This window comes from Diadema setosum, chromosome 17 (genome assembly GCF_964275005.1).
Source record: "Diadema setosum chromosome 17, eeDiaSeto1, whole genome shotgun sequence".
In the NCBI taxonomy this organism is placed as follows: domain Eukaryota; kingdom Metazoa; phylum Echinodermata; class Echinoidea; order Diadematoida; family Diadematidae; genus Diadema; species Diadema setosum.
The window spans coordinates 37,396,813-37,419,411 of NC_092701.1; the positions used below are offsets into that span (position 1 = coordinate 37,396,813).

Consider the following 22,599-nt stretch of genomic DNA (forward strand, 5'->3'; position numbering starts at 1 on the left):
GATCACACATTGTGAAGACATTGTGAAGACATTGTACTATACGCCTATTGGGAGAATCATGCATTATGGCGGAGGCATCAGTCGCCATAGCGACATTTCTAGTTTTTTTCTGCTGAGTATTTCTACTTCATACAAATACTGAGTGTACAAACGTATTTGTGTAAAACTTAGTAGATTTTTAATTGATTGATCAAACTGTGTTCTTTTTAGAGAGCCCACCAAGGCAAGTGTAGCCAAACTGTAAGAATGCCATGGGAGCATACAAGTCCAGGCCCACTTCTTCTTGTGCAGGTTAGTGAAATAATTCCATGGTGTTACACTGTATGTTGTACAAATTAACTCATACAAAGCTAATAGTTACTGGGTTTTCTGACTAGCCACCAAATGTGTGTGTGTGTGTGGGGGGGGGGGGGGGGTCTTGACTAGTATAACCTGAAGTGAAAAAAAGATATTTAAAACTTTGACATAACATGCATTCAACTGCAAGAATTGACATCCTGGATCTTGCTTCTTGTAAATGAGTACAGTTACACAATCCAGTGCTGTGGCTTTGAATTGAAAAGAAGAGTCTTCCACCATTTTTAAACATAATTTTGCACTTGTTTCAAAATGCAAAGACTTCAAGAGATTGCTTTGTAACCTTCTATTTTCAGAGGAGTGGAATAAGAAAATCACTGAGAGTTATGGAGTACTGAAAACAAGACTGAAGGATGATCTGTATCCCAAAGACCAGGAACAGTTTAGCTGCCTGCAGCAAGCATGCTGGTAAGAGAACAAGAAAAATGTGAGAGATTTTCTTTCAATGTCAATAGTCTGTTTAATTAATTAATAGTTGTCTTCAAACATTTGTCAGATTTATTCTTAAATTTTGCATTGTCTATCAAGGCAAATAAAACAAACCCTAGAAATCATCATAGTACTTTGTTCAGTTGTTGTGTGGGTATTTTCATGCGATTACTTAAAAGATTGTATAAATCAGATGAAATAGTGCAGCGATGCCAATAAAGCTGTGGCAGTAATGAATAATTACAATTGTATGTTACATATAAGTGAGCATTATAGTGATGGACAGAAGTATTTTATTATTTGATAAGTTATTTGAGTGTACAGTACCTGTACTTGTAAGTGTTTACAATGGTTCAACATCTCCCAGTAGAGTATTTCAAGGGTCCTAAATGACCATTCCAATTTTCTCACTGTGGCCACCTTCTGATATTTGTGTCTTTGCTGTGATTCCACCAGGGAGGGGGACACAGACAAGGTCCTGGAGCTGGCCGATGAGCGGAGTATGATGACCAAGACAGAGACTGGTCTGACCCTTCTTCACCTCACGTGTGCCTCATTAGGTGAGAGACTGACAACTAGATACAATACTTACTATTCTGGGTGAGACTTCCTCCTGATGCAGAGATTGCAAAGTTTAGTATACTGTTCCAAAAGAACCAAAAACACAGTTCAATATATTTAGTCATACTCAAATGTCCATCACATATCTTTGGATGTCAATGTATGGAGATACTACTGTATGTATATCGTTATAATTACTACATTAAGAAGACGCTGGACCTTAAGGATACAAATACATGTCTCTTTAATGTTTTCAAAGTCTATGGTATAATTATTATTATATCCCATTCAATCCATGCTATACTGCTGACACATATTCAATACCCTGTCTCCCTAAAGCTGGATCCAGAGTTATTTATGGTAAAGTCTACCGTAGTTGATGTGTGTGCCTGTTGTAGCATGCATAATCATTTTTTTTTTCCAAAGGCAAAAGAGCACTGATAAAGGTTTGAATACATCAGTAATACAACACAAGATTGTCTTGATATTCAGCCAAATACTATACTTATATAGTTCCCCTGTTAGTTTCTTATTTTAACCTTGTAGGAAAATTCCTTTTGCATAATTAAAAAAGAAACAGCCATGAACTTTGGCTTAATACAATATCATTTGACACTCACATTATATAAGATTGCATATTTTTGTTTCAAGACAAAGTAAATGTTTCTTTGACATGGATGATGGATTATTTTTTCACCACCTGCCCTTCTTTTTGTTTTCACAAGCAAAATTTTGTATCTGTACTGCCATGAACACACAGCTATGACTTGTATACTGTATACTAGATGTTTCAATGCATGCATAGTCAATTTTCCTTTTTCCATTCCTCACAGGGCCAAAACCATTTGTCAAGTTTCTGGTACATGCTGGTGTGAGAACAAACAGCCTGAGCAGAAATGGCTTTTCTCCACTGCACCTGGCATGCTTTCAGGTAGAGTAAAAAATCTTACGCTAAGGGTGTATTCTTTTCCTGTCTTTCAGTTTGTCTATAGAGCTACCTGTCTGTTCCTATTCTCTCTTTTCCTCTTTCTCTACTTATTATATTAATTCAAGTCTTATAGCAAGTTTGATAGCTCTGACCATCGCTTTTACATGAATGCAAAGCCAGATGCAGGTAATGACTTTTAGTGTCTAATTTGATTACTGTAGTATTATTGGTTTCCCAAATAAAACAAAAATGTTATGATGTTTTGACAGCTACTGTTATTCAAAAGGAATTGAAGTGTGTGCAGCAATTGGCTAGAGATGTGTGTAGCAATGATAAGAGATTAATATTCTGAGCATTATTCACATAGAGCAGACATTGACCAAATTTGACTTGCTTACCTTTCTTTTAACTTTCTGAGTGTAGACTGGAATGAAAGGGATTGGTGACTAGGTCAGACACCATGATATTGATGCTAATAAACCACTTTTTTCTTGGTATATCCCACAGAGTGATGTCGATATGGTCAAAGACCTTGTGCAGGAAAATGCAGATCTTAACTTGGTTGGCTACAGCTCAATAACACCCATCCATATTGCTTGTCTCTGTGGCAATGAAGAGGTATGTAGTCTTTTCAAAGAAGTGTCCTTAGAGAAGTGCAGTGCATGTTCTGCTGCAATACCGTACCAATGGAGAGATAGTTGATACAAACTTCAAATTGAACTGAAAATGATAATTCTTAGTGCCTTACAGGAGGCTATGTTTAAAGCATTGACTTTTGATCAAACACAGCTATTGTGCAGTGGAATGCTGGAGTGTACCATTGTGTAATCATCACTCCTGTTTTCTTTTCTTTCTTTTTTCTTGTTAATTCTTGTTAGTGACTGCTGAAAATTATACAAATTCTGTTGGCACTGTCATTAGCTCTCAGGATTTCTACTTTTTGTTGCCATTGTGTTTTCTTGTAATTGTTGTAGCAAGTCTCTTTTGATGCGAAGCCATGATTTGGCATTCTGTGTAAGAAAAAAAAAATCAATGAGTCATGCAAGTACATTAGAGTGGGGGAGCAGAAACATTGTATGTGCACGTGTAATGTCATTGTATTTGCAGATTAAGATACTATAGACATACATTGTAGGTTTACAGGGTGTAAGAATTGTGTGAATGTGTCTGAATCAAAATTAATGGTTGTTTTCATTGAAAGCAATACTATTATAGGGGAAGGTGACAGACTAGTGGAGTTTATCCAACATTTTCCCCAAAAGAATTTATTGTAAGATATTGAATTTTCAACATGTCACTTGTCTAGTCAGCTCTGTTAAACACTGTGACTGAAAGATCATGATCAGTACAGTCATTGTATGTGTAACTGCAATTGTACACGTAGTTCCATAATGTTCTCAGCAAGGATGATTTCTTTTTGTTGTTTATGTGATAACTTAGAGATATCTTGTTCTTACTTGTCCTCTATGAAAGGCATAGAGAGTCTTTCAAGTATTTTTGAGTACAGAAAATTGAAGAGTTCTGTGAAGGACGATGCTAAAGTCACCTACCCCTCCTTCAAAGTTTTGTATTCTGTAGTGTGAATATTTAATGTGTTTCATTCAGTGAAATATTGACATATATGTGTGAATATTTTGTTCACTTTTTATTGTACATGTAACTTTATGTCATTTTTAGTAACATAACAACAAGCAGCAGAATTGTAATCATATTTATTTATCTCAATGAAAAAAAAAATAAAACCCAACAGAAATTAGTTTTGAAATGATTAAATGGTTAAAAGGGACTGTACAGTACTGGTTGAGGTGGGAATTCATGTTTCGAACATTCCTAAGTGAGATAATGAGAAACCTCTTATGAAATAGGAAAGAGCATGTAATTTTAAGAAGGATTCAATGTTTATTTGATGAAAATTGGTTTTCAAATGGCTGAGATATCCAAAAAAAAATTATAATAATAAAAGGCGACAGGCCACGCCTTTTATTAATAGGATCTCTTTGTTTTGCCTTGTTTTTGGATATCTCAGCCATTTCAAAACCGATTTTCATCAAATAAACTTTTGATAACCCTTAGAATTGCATGCTCTTTGACATCTTATAGAGTGGTTTCTGAATATCTCGCAAAACGTTCAAAGCTAATTTATCCTCGCCTCAACCAGAACTGTACACACCCTTTAACAGTATACAATGTATGCGTGTCTATTTTTATATTTGAACACAGTACACCATGTTGCAGCATTGACATTGTTTCTTGTTATCAAATGCAGGTGTTCTCTGATGTATTGTTCTATTAGAGCAAGTTGTCATTGTGATTAACTTCTCAGAAGATTATTTGGTTTTATTGCATTGTAATCTAGGTTTTTTACCTTTGTACTTGTCTGACAGATAGTGGAGTATTTGCTGACTTGTGGAGGAGATATCCATGTAAAGGACACTGTGAAATTTACTCCATTGCACATAGCCTGTTACTTTGGCCATGAGAAGGTTTGTATAGCTAACAAGAAATTGATGTTTGGAATCATAAAGTCTTAGTAATTACTGAATACATTGTTACAAACAAACAGATCTCTTAAATGGCTGTATGCCAGTTTTATAGTGCCCACGCAGCCTATGCAGGCAACCATCACCATGTCTGTCACAGGAAAATTTCCTTCTCAAGTCTTGTGAAGTTATGCACTGTGGTAATGTAACACTTTAGAATTTCCCTTCCTTGATTAAAACTAGCTATTTTTAAGTCCCTGACAGAGGTATTAAGTGCTTTTAATATAAACTTTGTACACAGCAACCTGTCTATTGTGGCCACTTGCTTGTGGTATTTAAATGAGATGCAGTAATCGGCAGGTGGGATGGTTTACACTTATGTAGCCATTCTACAAGTGCTGTGTAAATTTAAGGAACATGAATTGAGGACAACATGAACTCAATTAATCTAAAGATGATCACTCTCTGCTTCCATGTTGTTAGGTGGTGAAGTGTTTGATCAACCATGGAGCAGACATTAATCTTCCAGGAGAGGTTGGGGATGTTCCTCTTCACCTGACGTGTATCAAAGGCTACCAGAGCATTGTGGAATTATTGGTCAAAGGTCGGCGGAATAACAAAGCTAATGGTGAGACATCTGGGAAGAGAATATAAACTGGCAACCTAGAATAGACAGCAAATAAAGTAGAAATACATTACTGTGCATAATAATTGTGATGTAAATTCCTTTCCCCTATATACTTAATTCCTACTGGTCTACACCATAATTCCTTTTTTATAGATAAAATGTTTATCTGCAGTGTGCAATGAAAATATAGATGTTAATCCACTGATCTATAATACACTTTACATTTGAATTTTTTTTTCTTTTTTGTGTGTAAATGATGCATTATCAAAATGTAATGATATGGAAACATAAGCTTTGAAGAGTGCTCCAATATTAAAATTGTATGAATGCATCTTGTTTAATGAAGTTGTCTGGATGATGTGAAAGTTCATTTTGTAAGGTATGTGTAAGTGTTTGTATGTTGTCAATTTATATCTGCAAAGCAAGATTTTTTGTGTGATTCTTAATGTTGATATTGTTTCAGTGAATGCGCAAGACAATGAGCAGAACACACCGCTGCATTTTAGCTGCCGAGGTGGCCACCTTCACATTGTTGAAAACCTGTTGCAGTCAACTCTTGGGACCAAACCACATGAAGTCAATATATACGGAGACACACCTCTTCATTTGTGAGTTCCTTCTTTGGATTTGAACAGATTGCAGTATAGTAAAATCAACAAACATTTGTGTAAGGATTTCCAAATAGAGCAAAGCTGAATTGGCTATTACATCAGGTGAATTTGATTCTGTGATGTTTCCAATTCCTGACTATGATTGCTTTATTGGGTTCGAAAACATGTATCATATACCAAATATTATATAGTTATGTGGATAATCCTAATTTGATAGAAAACAGGTTACTGGTTCTTCATTCTATTACCTCCAAGTAGGGTATGCAGAGCATTGTCTGCATGTATATGTTGACATTTGTCATAGTTAAGGTGACGATTCTGTCTGCATCAAATTATTTTCTGCTCTCTTGTAATAATTCTTATTTATTTATTTATTTATTTATTTATTCATTCATTCATTCATTCATTCATTCATTCATTCATTCATTCATTCATTCATTCATTTGTTTTAGTGTTATCCTATCCATGAAGAATGTGAACCCAGGGAAGACTAGAGAAGTGTGAATATCACGTCTTTGGCTGTTTCAGATGCATACAAAAAGAAAAAAAAAAAAGAAAAGAAAGAAGAACACTCAAAACTAGGCTATATACAACAACAACAACAACAACAACAACAAATAATAGATAAGGTGTTATTATTGTTGTGGTTATTAGTTTGTAATAGAATTATGCACCAGACAACAAAGTATCTCCAGACCACAAAGAATACATGAAGATTCTCAAAGTTTTGGCATGAAATTTGGTAAATGAATAAAGGAATGTAGAAGACTCTGTGTATCATGTACAAGACTGTTTATCATGCACAAGATTTAGATCAGGCTCTCACCACTCTGATCCTTTCTTTTCAGGGCTTGCTATGCTGGTCACCTAGACATTGTAAAGACTTTGATTAGCAAAGCAGGTCCAGCCAGTCTGAGAGTTGAGAACATTTTTAGTGAAACTCCTCTTCATAGGTGAGAACCAAGGTGGAAGTAATTCATGTCAGTGATGATGGAATTATTATTGACATATGACATACATGTCAAATATACAACTGAAAGTACAATATAATGTATGGAGTACAAAACTTGTAATTTGGAATATTAATGATATGCAAATCACAGTGCAATCTTTGCTCATGGTCAACAGAACAGCTTCTCAAACTAAAATGACCTTCACTTATATAAGGTGTGCATCCATGTAAGGATATTCATGTATTAGAGGATATTAAAAAAAAAAGACATTTTCAACCTTAGCTTCAATTACAGGAATTACATTTTGTTGTCAAAGCAGTTGCAATAATGCTGTATTTTTCAATTCTCTCAACTACCTTAAAAAAGGTTCTTACTTGTACAGTAGTTCCTGTCTTTTGCCACAGGAACAGTACAACAAGTACAACACATTGTAGCATTCTGAAATCACTCCTTGTTATCATGTATGATGCTTAATGCTTTCAATGAAATAAAGCAAAATTTACTGTGTCAGTGGTGTGAGTTACTTTAGAAGATGGAATGTCAGAAACAGTTCTTTCAATGCGGATATTTTACAGTAACAGAAAACTGTATTGCCCTTTGCCTTCAGTGCTTGCACCTACGGTCAAAACTTGGAGCTGGTTGAATATCTGTTGGAGCAGGACAGTGTGGATATTAACACACAAGGCAGAGATGGTCATACAGGTTTGTTTGTCAGTCATTATTTTCATGCTGATTGCTGCCAGTGTTTCATGGACGCATATCAAGGACAGGTTTAAAGAAGTAGCAAATTGGCTTTTCCTCATTATTAGGTACGCTGGGATGAACTCCTTGTTCGCTCTTCTTTGATATCCTTAACCCGTTGAAGATGAGTCCTGAGAATACTTGGGCAGGTGTCCATGGGAAATGCGTGTTATAGCAAAATCAGTCCGTCCTCAATGGGTTAACATCACATTTGAATTTAAGGAACTCACTGCCTGTATTCATTCTTCATTATCGTCTCTAGCATGACTTTTTAGTTCCAGTATGAAGACTGAAGGCTGAATATCAACCTGTCTGCAAATGATTGAGCCATTCAGGAAGGTAGCATTCTCACACAAATTTATTCAGACAAAAAAAAAAAAAGTGACATGGGGAGGATAAAGATGGCAAGATTGATGATAATGAGGCTGATAATTTTTTTTTGTGTTCTCATCCTGTGCAGCACTCCACAGCGCTTGTTACCATGGACACTACGCCCTGGTACAACTCCTGCTGGACAATGGGGCAGACATCAACCTGGTGGCATCAGAGCAAAATGGTGATCTGGAAAAGGACCAGGAACAGACCTGTCTGGTCTGGGCCTACCAGAGAGGTATGATTTACAGAGCCGGACCTGGTCCTGTATGCAAGCTTTTCATATTCTGGGGAATTGGGTTGGGGGATCGGGAGTCGTAAACATTTCTACTGAAGATGGGCATAATGTGACTAATACATGTATATATTGCTGGTAGCATATGTTGAAATCACATTTTATGATATTAGAGAGAAAAGTAATCTTTTGATCTATTCCTCTGTCAGTTTGTTAGTGCAGGCATGCATCAATATTCTTTCATCACCATGGTAATAAAGTGTCCGAATGAAAATAAATAGTAATGAAAGATTTCTCACCTTACCTTGACAATGATTATTCGAAAGTGATGCCTATGAAACCTAAAATTTCTGGAGGAATTCCCTATGCCTTTCATATGTCACTGTATGTTGTATTTGCAATAAGGCTTCTGTGTTATATATTGTGTGTATATAATGATATATATTCCCAGGCCCAATTACAGGGGCAGTCAAAGTTTTGTATAAATTATGTCACAGTATTTTATGCAGTTCATGCTAGCAAACATGTTAAGTCAAATTTTCATCAAATGTTTTTTTATGATCACAGGCATGTACATGTAGAGACCATTGGTTAGTGTATCCACTGCTCTCTTGTCCTATGGTAGACATTACAGAGGAAGAAATTATAAGTCTGATGATTACATTCTTTATCATCTTCTGCTTGAAAGTTGACCAAATGCATAGAGATTTATTATTTCTATGACATTACCCTCACAACACAATGTGTAATATAATAATATTCTTAATGTATGCAGTGTTAACTATCCTTTGACTTCTTTGTGTTTCATGTTCTTCATATGTTTTTAAAGTATGTTGAGTTGAGATTTGTCACAATAAAAGAGTATTTTCCATTCACTACATTACATATTACTTTCTTGAATCATGTGAAAGTGATGTAATGTGTGATTGCTGAAAAGAAATCAATCATCATGGATGTATTTTATCTCCTTCCTGTGATACCATCTCCCAGGACACGATGCTATAGTCACTCTACTCAAACATCACAAACGCCCTCAGGATGAGTCGGCATGTGGTGATTACTCCCAGCCTGGTGGGGGTATGTATTGGGCCTTTTGTGCATTTTTAAAAATGTTTGCATGTTTGCGTTTTATTTGATTACCTTTAGTCTTTTGATTTGTGTATTTGTACCTGCATTTCTCAGATGTGCTACCACTTGTGTGCAAACAAAGAGGAAGCTTATGTAGAAAAGAGCTCAGTGTAAGTTTGTATGGTTGTGTTTTGTGGATCAGTAACTCTCGTCGCTGGGGTGACAAGACCTTGTATCTGCAGTTTTGGTGAAAATTACTTTTTTGGATTAATGGTCAAAGAATGGGTTAAGTGATGTCCTGTCCAAATCCCAACTGTCTTACTCCAAAAATGAAGCCACCACGGTATGTCAAGGGAAAGGCTATCCCATTCAACACAGTGCTTTGGCCGCCATGTTTTTTGGCTCTCCTGAACATTTGACATTTTGTAGATACGAGGTCTTGTCGCCCCAGTGACGATATGACAACCATGAATTCATTTGTACAATATAACTTATACCTGGTAAACTAGTTTCTGTTCTTTTTTCTGAAGCACATTTCATGCTACAAGCTTTAGTTAAACTGTAGGGAAGCTTTATGGCAAAATTTAAGCTCAAGTTTGCACAATGCTATTCTGAAAACAATATCATGTATTCGCTGGATACTACACTCATTCAGTTGTTGTACACTGTCTTAAGGATTTCTTAATTGTATTTGGTCTTGCAGGTCTCTTTGTGAATAAAAACTTAGAATTTCAGAGATGAAATAGAAGTCACGTCATTTTGACTTGTTATCTTGTAGCCATAACACTGCTGTGGATTTCTTTGTCACTTTTGTTCACTGTGATTTTTACTTTTTTAGAATATTTGTTGCAATTGTGTATAGTGTAGTCGTGATGTATGCAGACAACATACCACATGAATACTGCATAACAGATAATGGCATAACTAAGCATACAATTTTGTTTTTGTGTTTGTATTTTTTTATACTTTTGTGGCTTTGTATGATTATGTCATCTTGTTTTTATTTTTTTATAGATGGCTCTTATGTGTCTGTCCCATCCCCCTTGGGTAAACTACGTTGCATTACTAAAGGTAACTTTACTTTGCTTGATTTACCTGCAGCTACTGTTTGTAGTATGTATTAGTATTATCTGTCTCTCCTGTGTTTAGAAAATAGAATTCTGTTTTATTTTTCTGTAATGTATTATTGTAATTGTGCATCCTCTTTGCTGTAGTTTTGAGCACCATTAACTTGTAAGATAGGATATTGAATTGCATACACCAGTTCTGTTCTCAAATAGTAAGCAGTGCCTATCGCCTTCACCTGTATTTCATTTTCAGCCAGTGAGGTATCATTGTGTATGTCTTCAAATCATGCCAAATTGCCCATCTGCAATGTAGGCTGATAAATAAAGGACAAGTTTCACAGTACTAGATTAAATTGAGATGACAAAGTTTGACTGCTCCACATACCCAATCTCTCTCTTGCCTCCCTCTCCCTCCATGTTACCAGAAGTTTGAATTCGGATTGGTCAATTTTAATATGTATGAAAGGTATGTAATATTGCAGTCAAGTGGGTGACATAATGATTGTAATTTCTCATTTTGCTTTTTCCCCCCAGAGAAAATCAATGTACTACAGCTGCGCACAGCACTGCCCAAGTACTTCCACCTTGATATTGAAGAGATTGAGTTCCTAGAAACAATTGGCAGTGGTAAGTAAAGCTGTTTTCAAGAGTGAAACAGTCTGTATCTTTGCAATGTTGCAATGAATTTCCTGTGTGTTCATTGTTACCTAATCATTGCCATTGTGTAATTTTGTTCTTACAGTTGTTGCAGTTAAGAGGTTATTGAGATAAAAGATGAAATGTCAAATAAGGTACCTAAGCTTTTAAATAATGTTTTAAATACCAGGGAATTTTTTTTTTTTTTTTCAGTTGATTATTTGCAGCCTTTACCAATCATATTTTGTGTACTGTATTTATGATGGTTCAGAATAAATGAAAGTTCATTCGTATCATGACGTTCTGAGACTTGCAGGCTGTACCATTCTTCAGGCTAATGTACCTAGTTGTATCATTTTCCCTAGGTTCATTTGGAAAAGTGTACAAAGGCTACTGTAGACAAAAGACAGTTGCAATAAAGAGGTAAGATATCCTACATTTGATTGATTGTAAATACTGGCTTCTTAACAGCAGCACATGTTCATGTCAATTTCTCCCACAAATTTCTTGTGAGTGGGGCTGTGTGCACAGTATTGATGAACAAATGATTCATTTATATTTCAGTGCAGATATATGATTTATATATATTCAATTTTGGGGGGACTATTTGCTGCAAAACAACTTTTCATATGTATACCTCAAAGATATGAGTGCATTTAATCACAAGAATAGTAATGGTGTTTATATTTTTAAAGTGTACAGTGTATATTACAAAGAAGATTCCATGAACTAAATTGTCCTTGCCTCCCTGCCACCTCCTCCGTGAAATCTCTGTCATTTGTTAATGATACTCAAGCTAGTGTGTCTCTTATTAATTTTTTGGTAGATTAATTGTACCATGCTGAGTATTTTGTTAAAAACATATATATCAATGTGTACTGTTATTTCAAGCACACAGAAGAGTATATTAACCCGACGAGGACAAGTCCCGAGTACACTCGGGCAAGTGTCTATGGGAAATGCATGTTATAGCAACATCAGCCCGTCCTCAATGGATTAAATAAGTTAAAATAAAGGTTTACAATGCAATTATGCCTTGAAGCTGCCATTTGCAAAGATATGACTATACTACGGTTTTGATGTCATAATTTGTATCTATGCTTATGTGACTTATGATGAAAATAGGTAATTTGTCACTTTAGAAATAAAAGTTTCTGAGATGATGAGAATCTATGGTTTGAAAAAGTGACAAATTATGAGAGAATTTCTTGTTGCAGGTATCGCTCCAGTGCTTTCAGTGCCAAGTCCGATGTGGACATGTTTTGTCGAGAGGTTTCCATTTTATGTCGTCTGGACAGTCCGTATGTCATCCGGTTTGTCGGTGCTTGCATTGAAGATCCAAGTGTAAGTATGATTGTTGTAAGTAGTTTGATCTTAGGATTTAGTCTGTCAGTGTGTGTCGTATTTTTATATTTGAGGAGAGGTATATAGAATGCAGGTGAAGTGTTGCTGCCAAATCATATTTAGCAGTTGGTCAGGACCCACTTCAATTGTAATTTGATTTGTGACATATGATGGGAATATGATGTGTATATTCTCTCCCTTGATTTTTTTTTTTTTTTTTTTTTTTTTTATACTGTCAGAGAAAATGAGAGGTGTAGAAAATTTTCTTTTCATATTCTTTGGCATAAATAAGGTCATTAACTTCACCTCAAAATGTGTGCTAATAAACTTTCTGTGCTTTTCAAGAGACTTTGTAAATATAACTTTCAACAGCTGTACAAGTTTTGTCATACAGTGCGATTATTTTTTTAAACCACAATATTGCTGTGTAAAACATGCATGTAAGATTTTCTTTCAGTTTACACAGTGTAACTTATGGGATTAAGTGCCTGTGTATGTCTCTGAAATGAATTTACTGTGAACTATATTACACTATTACAATGCTGTATACTTTATTACAATGTTCTCAATGCATTGCTTTCTTCCATTCACAGCACTTTGCTATTGTCACTCAGTATGTTTCTGGAGGGTCACTGTTCTCTCTGCTGCACATACAGAAGAGGTTTGGAATTGCTTTATTGTCTCTTCCTGTTATGGTGATGATACTAATGATATTAATGGTATTTGCATGAAACTATTTCACTAAATCTAGGATGATATTGGAATGGTAAAGACATGTTTAAAAGAAGTAAGCTTGGGTCTTAAATTGAAATGGGCTTCATATCATGTACAATAGTTGGTGACTTTGTAAATATGATTACAATCACAATGCTTATTTTACTTGAATTTTTTTTTTCACGACACGGCTTGACAAGTCTGTGAGCTTAGAAAAAAAATGTTTAATAATAAAATGTGAGCAGCACATTCATTTTCATGCTCCTATATCATTATGCAGCCTGAGAGAATTTTAATTTATCATTGACAAAATAAAATAACGTTATCATTCTTGATGCATATTCTGCACATAAGCAAAAGTTGGGTGAAGCTCGAGCTCAGACACAGAGAGCTTTACCTTTGAATACAGTCACAAAGAAAAGATATATACCTATAGTACAGCCAGCCTTAGGTGTTTATGGTCTAAATCTGGGAACTAATCTTCAATGGGCTAGCATCTCGTTTAAAAGGAGGGGGATTCTGAACAGAAGAAAGCATCTTTCAGTCATTCAACTTTGGAGAGACAGAAAGCTGACTTGTACCTTTAACTGCTGAGCACAAAACTAGTATGTATCACAGTTGAAGTCAGCTCCCTGGAAGTCACTATGATCTGTGTAATCTTTCTAATATATTTCTTTTAATAGAATGATTCTACTTTAGAAGACACTTTAGCTGGTTCTTACCTTTAACTGCTAAACTAAAATATTCTCACTTTCTGGAAGCCACTATTACCAGTATGCAATCTCACCTATTGTCTCTGTCAGAACAATTGACCTGCAGTCCAAAATGTTGATAGCACTGGATGTGGCCTATGGAATGGACTACCTGCACAATCTACCCCAACCAATCATCCACAGGGATCTCAACAGGTGAGTCATGTTAGCATTTTAATCTTTTAACCTTTTCTAGGTCCACATCACAAGGGGTAGGACAAGCAAGGGGGTGTGATTATTTATATGTAGAGTAACAGATGCTGTCTGTTGTGGATTTTAATGAAAAATATAGTATAGTTTCCCCATGTCTTAATGAATTTAAAATAAAACTTTTAGTGTTGTAGAACTTTGGATGACTTTATGTATGTAGCATAAGGTGTTTATCTCTATAGCAATAGATTTTAATGTGGTGGTACTTTTCAATGATGAGATCATTGCCCAGTTAATATGACTTATTTAGTTTTGTATGCGTGGTCTATCTAAGATGTCTAAAATGCAATCTAATGAGCTCACAAATGCTGCAGCAGCCAATGCCTCTATATAATTATGTGTATGCGTGTGTTTATCTGTCAATCTATATCAATTTTCCCACAAGGCACTGCACAATCTTTTCTGTCAGGGTCTCTCACTGGTAGCAGTGTAATAGATGTGAATTGAGGGATGATAACAACCATATGACTGTGTGGTGGTTTTTCTTTCTTTCCAGTCACAACATCTTGCTGGATGATGTGGGACATGCAGTAGTAGCAGACTTTGGTGAATCTCGCTTTGTTAAGTCGGTTCATGAGGATAACATGACCAAGCAACCAGGAGTGAGGAAATAATTGTTTATTACTGAACTTCATCCTTGAAGCATATATGCTTTACTTTCTGTCATTATTCTACAAACATCACAGTGCAGGTCCTGTCATTTATCCACTCTTTTTGTGAAGACTCTCCTGTCAGAATATGTACTGCCTGTATGCTGTGCTTCAAAGCTTTCTGGCAATCATAATATATCTGGATCTTGACCTCAGTATTTTTGTCTTGGTTTATCATTATTAATTTTTTTTTCTTAATTGAATTGTGTATTGTTTGTAGTGTACAGCTATTGATCATGTGGTGCCTTTAAAGTTTTGAATAAGGCTAGTCCTGCCTGATTGCCATTGTCCACCTCCCACACTGGCATGTATTAGAATATGACATTGGTTCATTTGAAGAATTACTGTAAAACATGATATATTCGCGGCATGAATTTCTCGCGAATTGGAGCTGACGGCCTTTTTTGCGAACTGCCACTGGCATTCAATGCATATAGTGTGGACAAGAACTTTCGCGTGCATTTTAATTTCGCGAATCTTGGCGCTCGCGAAATTCGCGAAATTAAAATGCACGCGAACATTCCTCGTTTTACAGTAACCTGTTCTCATCAGAATGTGCAAGAAACTACTTTTTTAATGTGCATGAATATGCCTTATCTGATTCAAGTGTCTTTGTCGTAAGGCAACCAAACACAAAATATCAAAAGTCCTGTAAAAAATTCAAACAGTCATATTAAGAAGGTCTTTAAGCTTGAAATAAGTAAAAAAAAGAAAAAAGAAAAAAAAAAGACTTGTTATTTCTTATGTAAATCCCTCAGTTTACCAATTTTATGAGTGTGCCTGTTTTTTTATTTGCTTCTTGTGGGAGATGGTCTCATTTGAATTATTTCTGAAACCTGACCTAGAATCTAAGATGGATGGCTCCAGAGATCTTCACTCAGAACACCAAATACAGCATCAAGGCTGACGTCTTCAGCTACGCCCTCTGTCTCTGGGAGCTGCTGTCTGGTGAGCTCCCCTTCGCACACCTCAAGCCAGCCGCTGCAGCCGCTGAGATGGCCTACAGGAGTACTCGGCCACCCATTGCCATCACCATCCCAAAGTCTATCGTCAACATCCTACAGATGATGTGGTCTCCTACCCCAGAGGTAAGGAGTCAAAGTGGTCTGGTGATCTCCTCTGCTGGCCTTCTGATAGGTCAGTCACTAGGACAGCACAGTGCTGTTTTTGTGATGTCCACTGGTCTTTCAAGTGGTCAGTCACTGTGCAGTGCTCTATGGTTGGAAAACCCAAAGTTTTATGTTTAATGTTTAATGATTTAATTGAATTTGAATTTTTTAGTCTTTGGAAACCAGAAGGTTAAATGATGCAAACTTTACTTCATTGTCATATACACATATACCTACAAAAGAAGATGTATAGCACGTGTGAACTATGAGTAAGGTTGAAATTACTGAAATTACTCAGAAACCCACAAATAATTGTTGTCCATAATTTATTCCTGTTTAGAGTCATTGCAGTAGTACTTGTATGTTTAATATGATCATTCCGAAAGGGCTCCTTGTGGAGGCTGTTCCTTGTAAAGGTACCAGGGTAATGGTTTTCATTAGCAAAACATTATATGTAATGTATAGTGGATGCAGGTTGGTATGACCCACCTGTATGTACTTCCAGTTGTATTTATCACACAAAATCTAGAAGATCCAGAAGATTTTTAGCTCTGTATGTCGATGTGCAGGTTGATTTACCCCTGTTTGATCCATAACAGATGACATATAATTCTACTTTGATCCAAACTTGATGTCATTACAGGAGAGGCCCTCGTTTGCCCAGGTACTGCCAATGTTGGCTGATTGTCGTCAGGAGATTCTGGCTGTAAGCAAATCTCTGTCTGGTGTGCTGAGCATGCTGGATGCTGAATGGGTAACGTGTGGCATGGTGCCCTCCCTGTCTCAACACTAACAACTAATACCATGTGTACTCCTTTTAGTGATTTCACAGCTGGGTGTGCCACCTGTGGGCAAACTTGTCACTATTTTGACCAAGAGACCCAATACCAATGGTGATTATCTCACCACCTGCCACAAATGAGTAGGGTTGGGGTAAAAGTGGGGCTATGTTAAAGGGTGTGATTTGGATCAGAGTTTATTTTCAGTGTGGTAGGAAGTGATCTGAAACTACAAGTGTCCTAACAAGTGGTGATAAGCCTGCAATGTGCATTCCTGTGTGCTCTTGTTTATGCTGTGAAGACACAGTATAATATGGGATGGCAGTCCAGATAGTGTTAAAGGTCCAGTTTACCTTTGGGAGCAGTGATTTCAAAAATTTTCAAGATATCATATTTGATGCCTATGTGTAGGTCTGTTGTATCATAAAACATCCTACCATATGAAATATTTGCAATAAAACCTAAAATATAAGGAGATATCAGGGTTTTTCTCAATAAACCGTAACTGTATACGGTTTAGTCTGGAAAATTTTTTATTATAACTATTGTTCACATTTTGTGTATTTAACAACACTTAACATCGATTATACGGATTCAAATTTTGACAGTGGTTGTTTCTATCCCTAACTCACATTTTAGAACTATTTTATAGCACTAATGCTTTCATCTGCAAATGGTAAATTATGCCTTTAATGAAATTGACATCAAAATTCATGGCATGATCTAGTCACATGTTGGTCTTAAAATTGTGATTAACACAGACACCATCAGAAGTTTGGCCTTTTTGTAATATAGGAGTGAGTGAGTGATAAAAGTTTGCAGTTATAGATAGATCTACTGGGATACTGTGCTCCAGGAAGGGTATGGTATAGTGTCTGAGATGGAATACTATGGCTGAGATGCTATAAAACCCCATCATTCTCACTGTTCAGTCCAGTTCAGTCCCACCTCTACATACCTGTGTGAGCACTCTGTGTCAGATTTGAGCTGCAGATGTCATTGAGAGTTGCTGCAGAAAATTCATAGAGGTTAGAAGTATTGATATTTATTATTGTCAATCTTCAACCCATTTCCTAACAAGGTGTTGTTGGACTGTGAATCAGCTTTTGATGTTCACATGTGCCTTTTTGTGTTCTGACAATCTACGCAATATTTAAGACAGCTACTATGATCTTTAGCTGCTTCTTTGTGGTGTATGATAATTGTTTTCCCCCTTCCATACTTGGTTTGCAAGTGACATGTGGTTTGACAATGGCACTGCATCCAGCTGTGAATTCACCAACCTTAGACAAAACAAACATTGCAATTTTTGTGACCTTATTTAATGTCAGTTACAGTAGTAATCACTGTGAAACATCACTTATCAACTAGCCATGTCAATGCTCATATATCAAGTGCACAAAATAAAATACACTTGTTGCCTTTGAAATTAATCAAAAGCATATTTTATAAGCAATTCATAGAACTTGAAAAAAAGATATCTGTAGAATGAAAATATGCTATTTTGAATAACAAGTTTCACGCCATAAAAATGCCTTTATCCTCAATACTATTCATTATAATTGATTGTAAATTCTTCAGAAACATCTAATTAATGCGTGAATAGTTTTGTTGTGCACATACCTTCGCATCATCTATAGTGACATTTGATATGATTATCTTGTAGTTTAGGTAAATAATGATCCACTGGAATAAATAGTACACTTATATCACATGAGTGCGTGTGGATACAGCAATGCTCATGGTGTAGTTGTAAAATAACTGTGCTTTCCAACATTGTGTCATAGAGTACTGGTAATATGCCTGAAATACGAGTGTGAGCCTCAAGTGCATGTTGTTGTGTATGTCATTAACAAAAATATAGACCAATTCCTGAAAAAAGGAAAGAAAAAGAAAATATAGACTTGCTGTTTTTCGAGTGAGCAACTGTATTCAATCAATGAATCATTTATTGATGTTTGTTTGTTCATTTATTCAATCAGTCATTTCCACACATTACCTTGAGCCTTTCATTTACAAGTGTTACCAGTATTCATACTGTGTCTGCAGATGATGTATTTTATAATTAGTTGTGTAGAGTTGGATAATAGTAAGCTATTGAATCCAAGGCCTTAAAAAACTTCTAATCAATTCAAACCATTATTTCCAAAATCAGCTTAGTAGAATTTATAAAGCTTACATTTTAAAAGAAGTTGTCAGTCATAAGCCAGCTACAATGTACATACTTGTTGCATGCCACATATGTTATGAGTGTAACATTTCACAAATTGGTATTTGTATGACAATTTATGCAGTGATAGAATTCACAATTGAGAGCCGTAATGGTGGAATGAGAAAAAGTATTATCTGTTTTCAGGAGAAGAGTTGGTAATTTTCTGCCTTAGATTACAATATAGAGTGCATTTGTGATACAGCAGGCAATATTTATGCAAGTATCAGTCGACTCCCAAAATTTGTGAAAAAATGAACAAGTTTATCATGAAATACACACTGCACTGAAATGTATTGTCACTGAGACATTGAAGAAACCACATGATGTTATCCCACCACCAGGCCTCCCCTATTGATGCCAGTGAAGATGGATGTGACCTTGGCTACAGTGGTCTGGAGCCCTCGCCCAGTGACCTCGAGCCAGCTGAACTCCCAGCAGGCAATGTAACGGCACTCAGGACACAATGGGAGATGTGTGCACGGTCTCTCAGGTTGGTCTTCTGTCTTCTCCAGCACACTGTTTCTGAAATGATTGTAATTGTACTTGTTCCTTACACAATACTTTTTTTTTTCCATGTCGTGGTGATCAAAGCGCTTTACAACAATAGCCTTATCACTGTAATCGACCTACGCACACACCTCATTGACTCGACTGCCACTTTACAGGGCAGTCGTACTAAATCCAAATCACTCCAAAGTTTTACTGATTACTTCTTACCCATCTATACACCATGCTAAGGGGAACATTGTGGATACTATGGCTTGCTTAAGGATGCAAGTGTTTTGCCAGGGCTTGAACCATGAACCTGTTCATTAAAAACGTTGTGTACATCCACTAAACCTTATCATCTCCATAAGGTGCAACCATTAATGATGAGTGATGAAGATCTCAGAAGGAAGTCAGCTAATGGCACTATAATGAGAAGACTGCTTGTGTCTGTACTATTTGTGATTGGTAATTCAATGATGAACATTTCATATTAGATGCTATGAATATGCCTATAGCATATAATTGCTTCTTAAGTTTACAACTCATGATATTTAACCATATTTCATGTATGATTCATGGATGAAAGATGAAATATTTCTCTCAGATGCAAAGATGATGCTTTGTAGGAGTAGACCTTACCTGCATCATTTATGTTGTCTGGAACAGGCATTTGATAGTGGTGGCAATGTTAAAATTAGAATTTATCTGATAACTGTACTACATTTAAAACTGGTTTTTGGAAGATGAAAGATTTATCTTTGATGACAAGAAGATGTAGTAATTTCCTTCCTTACATGTATGAAAAGATACAGTTACAACAATTTGGCAGAATCGAAGAAATCTCAGAAAGGTAGCATTACAAAGAATGGTCTGGAAAAAGAAATTATTCCTTGGCAGTTTCACAGATTTGGATATGTAACCTGATTTATGATTGTATGGACTTCAGCATGTTTAGACTGGATTACCTGACCACATTCTGAACTCACTCATGGAAATTTGACACTTGTTGAACAATATACGTGTATATTTTGTGAGCTGTTTGACACTTGTTGAACAATATACATGTATATCTTGTGAGCTATTTATCTTGTCTTTCTTTCTATTTCAGTGGTGAGAACAACAGCAGCAATGTCTTTCCTGCAACTGATAAGAATGGTGAGGAGAAAACTTTCAGAAAATCAGTTTCTTTACCTCTAGCTGTAGTGATTTCTTTCTACTATTATTATGTAGCTATTCAGTCTGCTAATCTGTTCAAACCGCATTACATAAAAGGCAGGATTAAGGGATGCCATCATATGCACTTCATTTTATTTGTGCATCTGCAAAGTGTCTTGATACTTGATACTGCAGGCAGAATCTATTGCACTAGTGTTCTGATTTTCATTTTTTTTTATGCCTCCGCCACGAAGTGGTGCCGGAGGCATTATGTTTTCGGGTTGTCCGTCCGTCCGCTTTTGTTTACGCAATAACTTGAGTAACATTTACTGGAATTTTACCAAACTTGGTCCAAGTATGAAGCATGATGGGGCAATTATTTGATTAGATTTTTGGTGAAATCGGCTAAAGGTCAAAGGTCAAAGGTCAAGGTCAAATCATGAAATTGTATCTGTTTACACAATAACTCCAGACTGGATGGAGCAAATTTCACCAAACTTTGTTGGAGGATGATGTATGATGGGACAATTACTTGATTAGTTTTTCAGTGAAATCGGACAGAGGTCAAAGGTCAAAGATCCAGGTCAAATCCTAAAATTTATCTGTTTACGAGATCACTCAAAACTGGATGAAGCAGCTTTCACCAAACTTGGTCCAAGGATGATGTATGATGGGACAATTAGTTAAGTAGATTTTAGTGACATTGGCAAGAGGTCAAAGGTCAAAATGTCAAATGCTACAAATGTTGCAACTTCCCCCATATCTATGCAATGCCCGAAGGTATTTTCTTGAAACTTGGTGTGGACATGTACTACTGCGTAAAGATTCTCCAGAGAGAGTTTCATGTCATAAGGTCAAGGGTTAGGTGAAAATGTTGCAATATTACTTTTCTCGCAAATGGTTCAATGTATCTTTGTGGAACTTGGTACATATGCATGTACTGTCTGGCAGGGATTATCTAGGGAATTTAGGGGTGATGGGTCAATAGTCAGGGGGTCAAAGGTCAAGGTCAACTCCTCAAAATTTTACTATTTCCCTCATACATTATATGCAATGCTTGCATTATTAGTTTCAAAACTTAATACATGCATTACCTAATGGAGATTCTCCGGGAAATTTCCAGCCAGCAGGTCAAAGGTCAAAGGTTAAGGGTCAAAGGCCAGGTTTCAATGCCCCCCCCCCCCCAAAAAAAAAAAAAAAAAAAAAAATCTATTTTGTACCGTCATCACACTCTTTCTTCATACCTTGGAAATTACTCAATGCATAAACTTCCCCAAAATTCCCCAAATATGTGTACCTGCACTCTTAGAAAATTATAGCAAACCCAGTTCAAGACATTTCTGACAAACCTGTCATTTCAATATTTTGCCAGTTATGTGAAACTGTCATGGATCACACATTGTGAAGACATTGTACTATACGCTTATTGGGAGAATCATGCATTATGGCGGAGGCATCGGTCGCCATAGCGACATTTCTAGTTTTTTCATGTGAGGTGCACAGTGAGGTGTTTTGATGTATATGCTATCAAGAACTCAGATTCAGAATTTGTATATTGCTGTATAGGTATGCATAGATCTATCTCTGTTGCATATATCTGCCAATTGATTGGTAGCTGAATTAACTGACAGGCAGATAAAGAGATGTAGATATCAAAGAAACATGTAATTATGGATATCATATCCATGTAGCATGACACTACATTAGCTTGAAAGTGGTTTTAAGAACAATTGTTTTTTTCTCTATCCATGCCAGGGTATGTATCAGACCCCTTGAGCACACTACGGGCCAGTCATTCTCCCAGACCACACCATGTGGACTAGCCTGGACTAGCCTGGAGTAGCCTGGAGTAGCCTGGAGTAGCCTGGAGCAGCCTGGAGTAGCCTCAAACAGTCAGCCAGTATGCACGGAGGATCTTGAGAAACAGTTCCCCGTTGAGAAAGTCTGGTTTCGTGATAGTAAAATATAAAACTGGTAATACTTGATGCCAAATCTTCCTGTGGAGTCTATGAAACTGTCACTGCATAGACTACATCAAACTTGGTTGGTCTGAACCTCAGGGACTCTTACAGACTAGATGGATCGCTATGGAGACGCTGGTAGCGCCACAATAAATGTG

At 36.4% G+C, this 22,599-nt stretch overlaps 1 protein-coding gene across 1 annotated transcript; it reads left to right on the forward strand.

Moving 5' to 3' along the window:
• Positions 1-206: 206 nt before the first annotated feature.
• Positions 207-22,360, forward strand: LOC140241272 (serine/threonine-protein kinase TNNI3K-like). Its single transcript, XM_072321021.1, has 24 exons — positions 207-291; positions 654-765; positions 1,243-1,346; positions 2,181-2,278; positions 2,783-2,893; positions 4,660-4,758; positions 5,239-5,383; positions 5,847-5,991; positions 6,843-6,947; positions 7,555-7,649; positions 8,149-8,298; positions 9,286-9,372; positions 10,378-10,434; positions 10,965-11,057; positions 11,432-11,489; positions 12,284-12,410; positions 13,004-13,071; positions 13,928-14,032; positions 14,583-14,688; positions 15,582-15,824; positions 16,489-16,599; positions 19,178-19,326; positions 20,434-20,480; positions 22,236-22,360. Exons 1-24 carry the CDS (start codon positions 252-254, stop codon positions 22,301-22,303), a joined length of 2,523 nt encoding a protein of 840 aa, XP_072177122.1. The 5' UTR covers positions 207-251; the 3' UTR covers positions 22,304-22,360.
• The last annotated feature ends 239 nt before the right edge of the window (positions 22,361-22,599 follow it).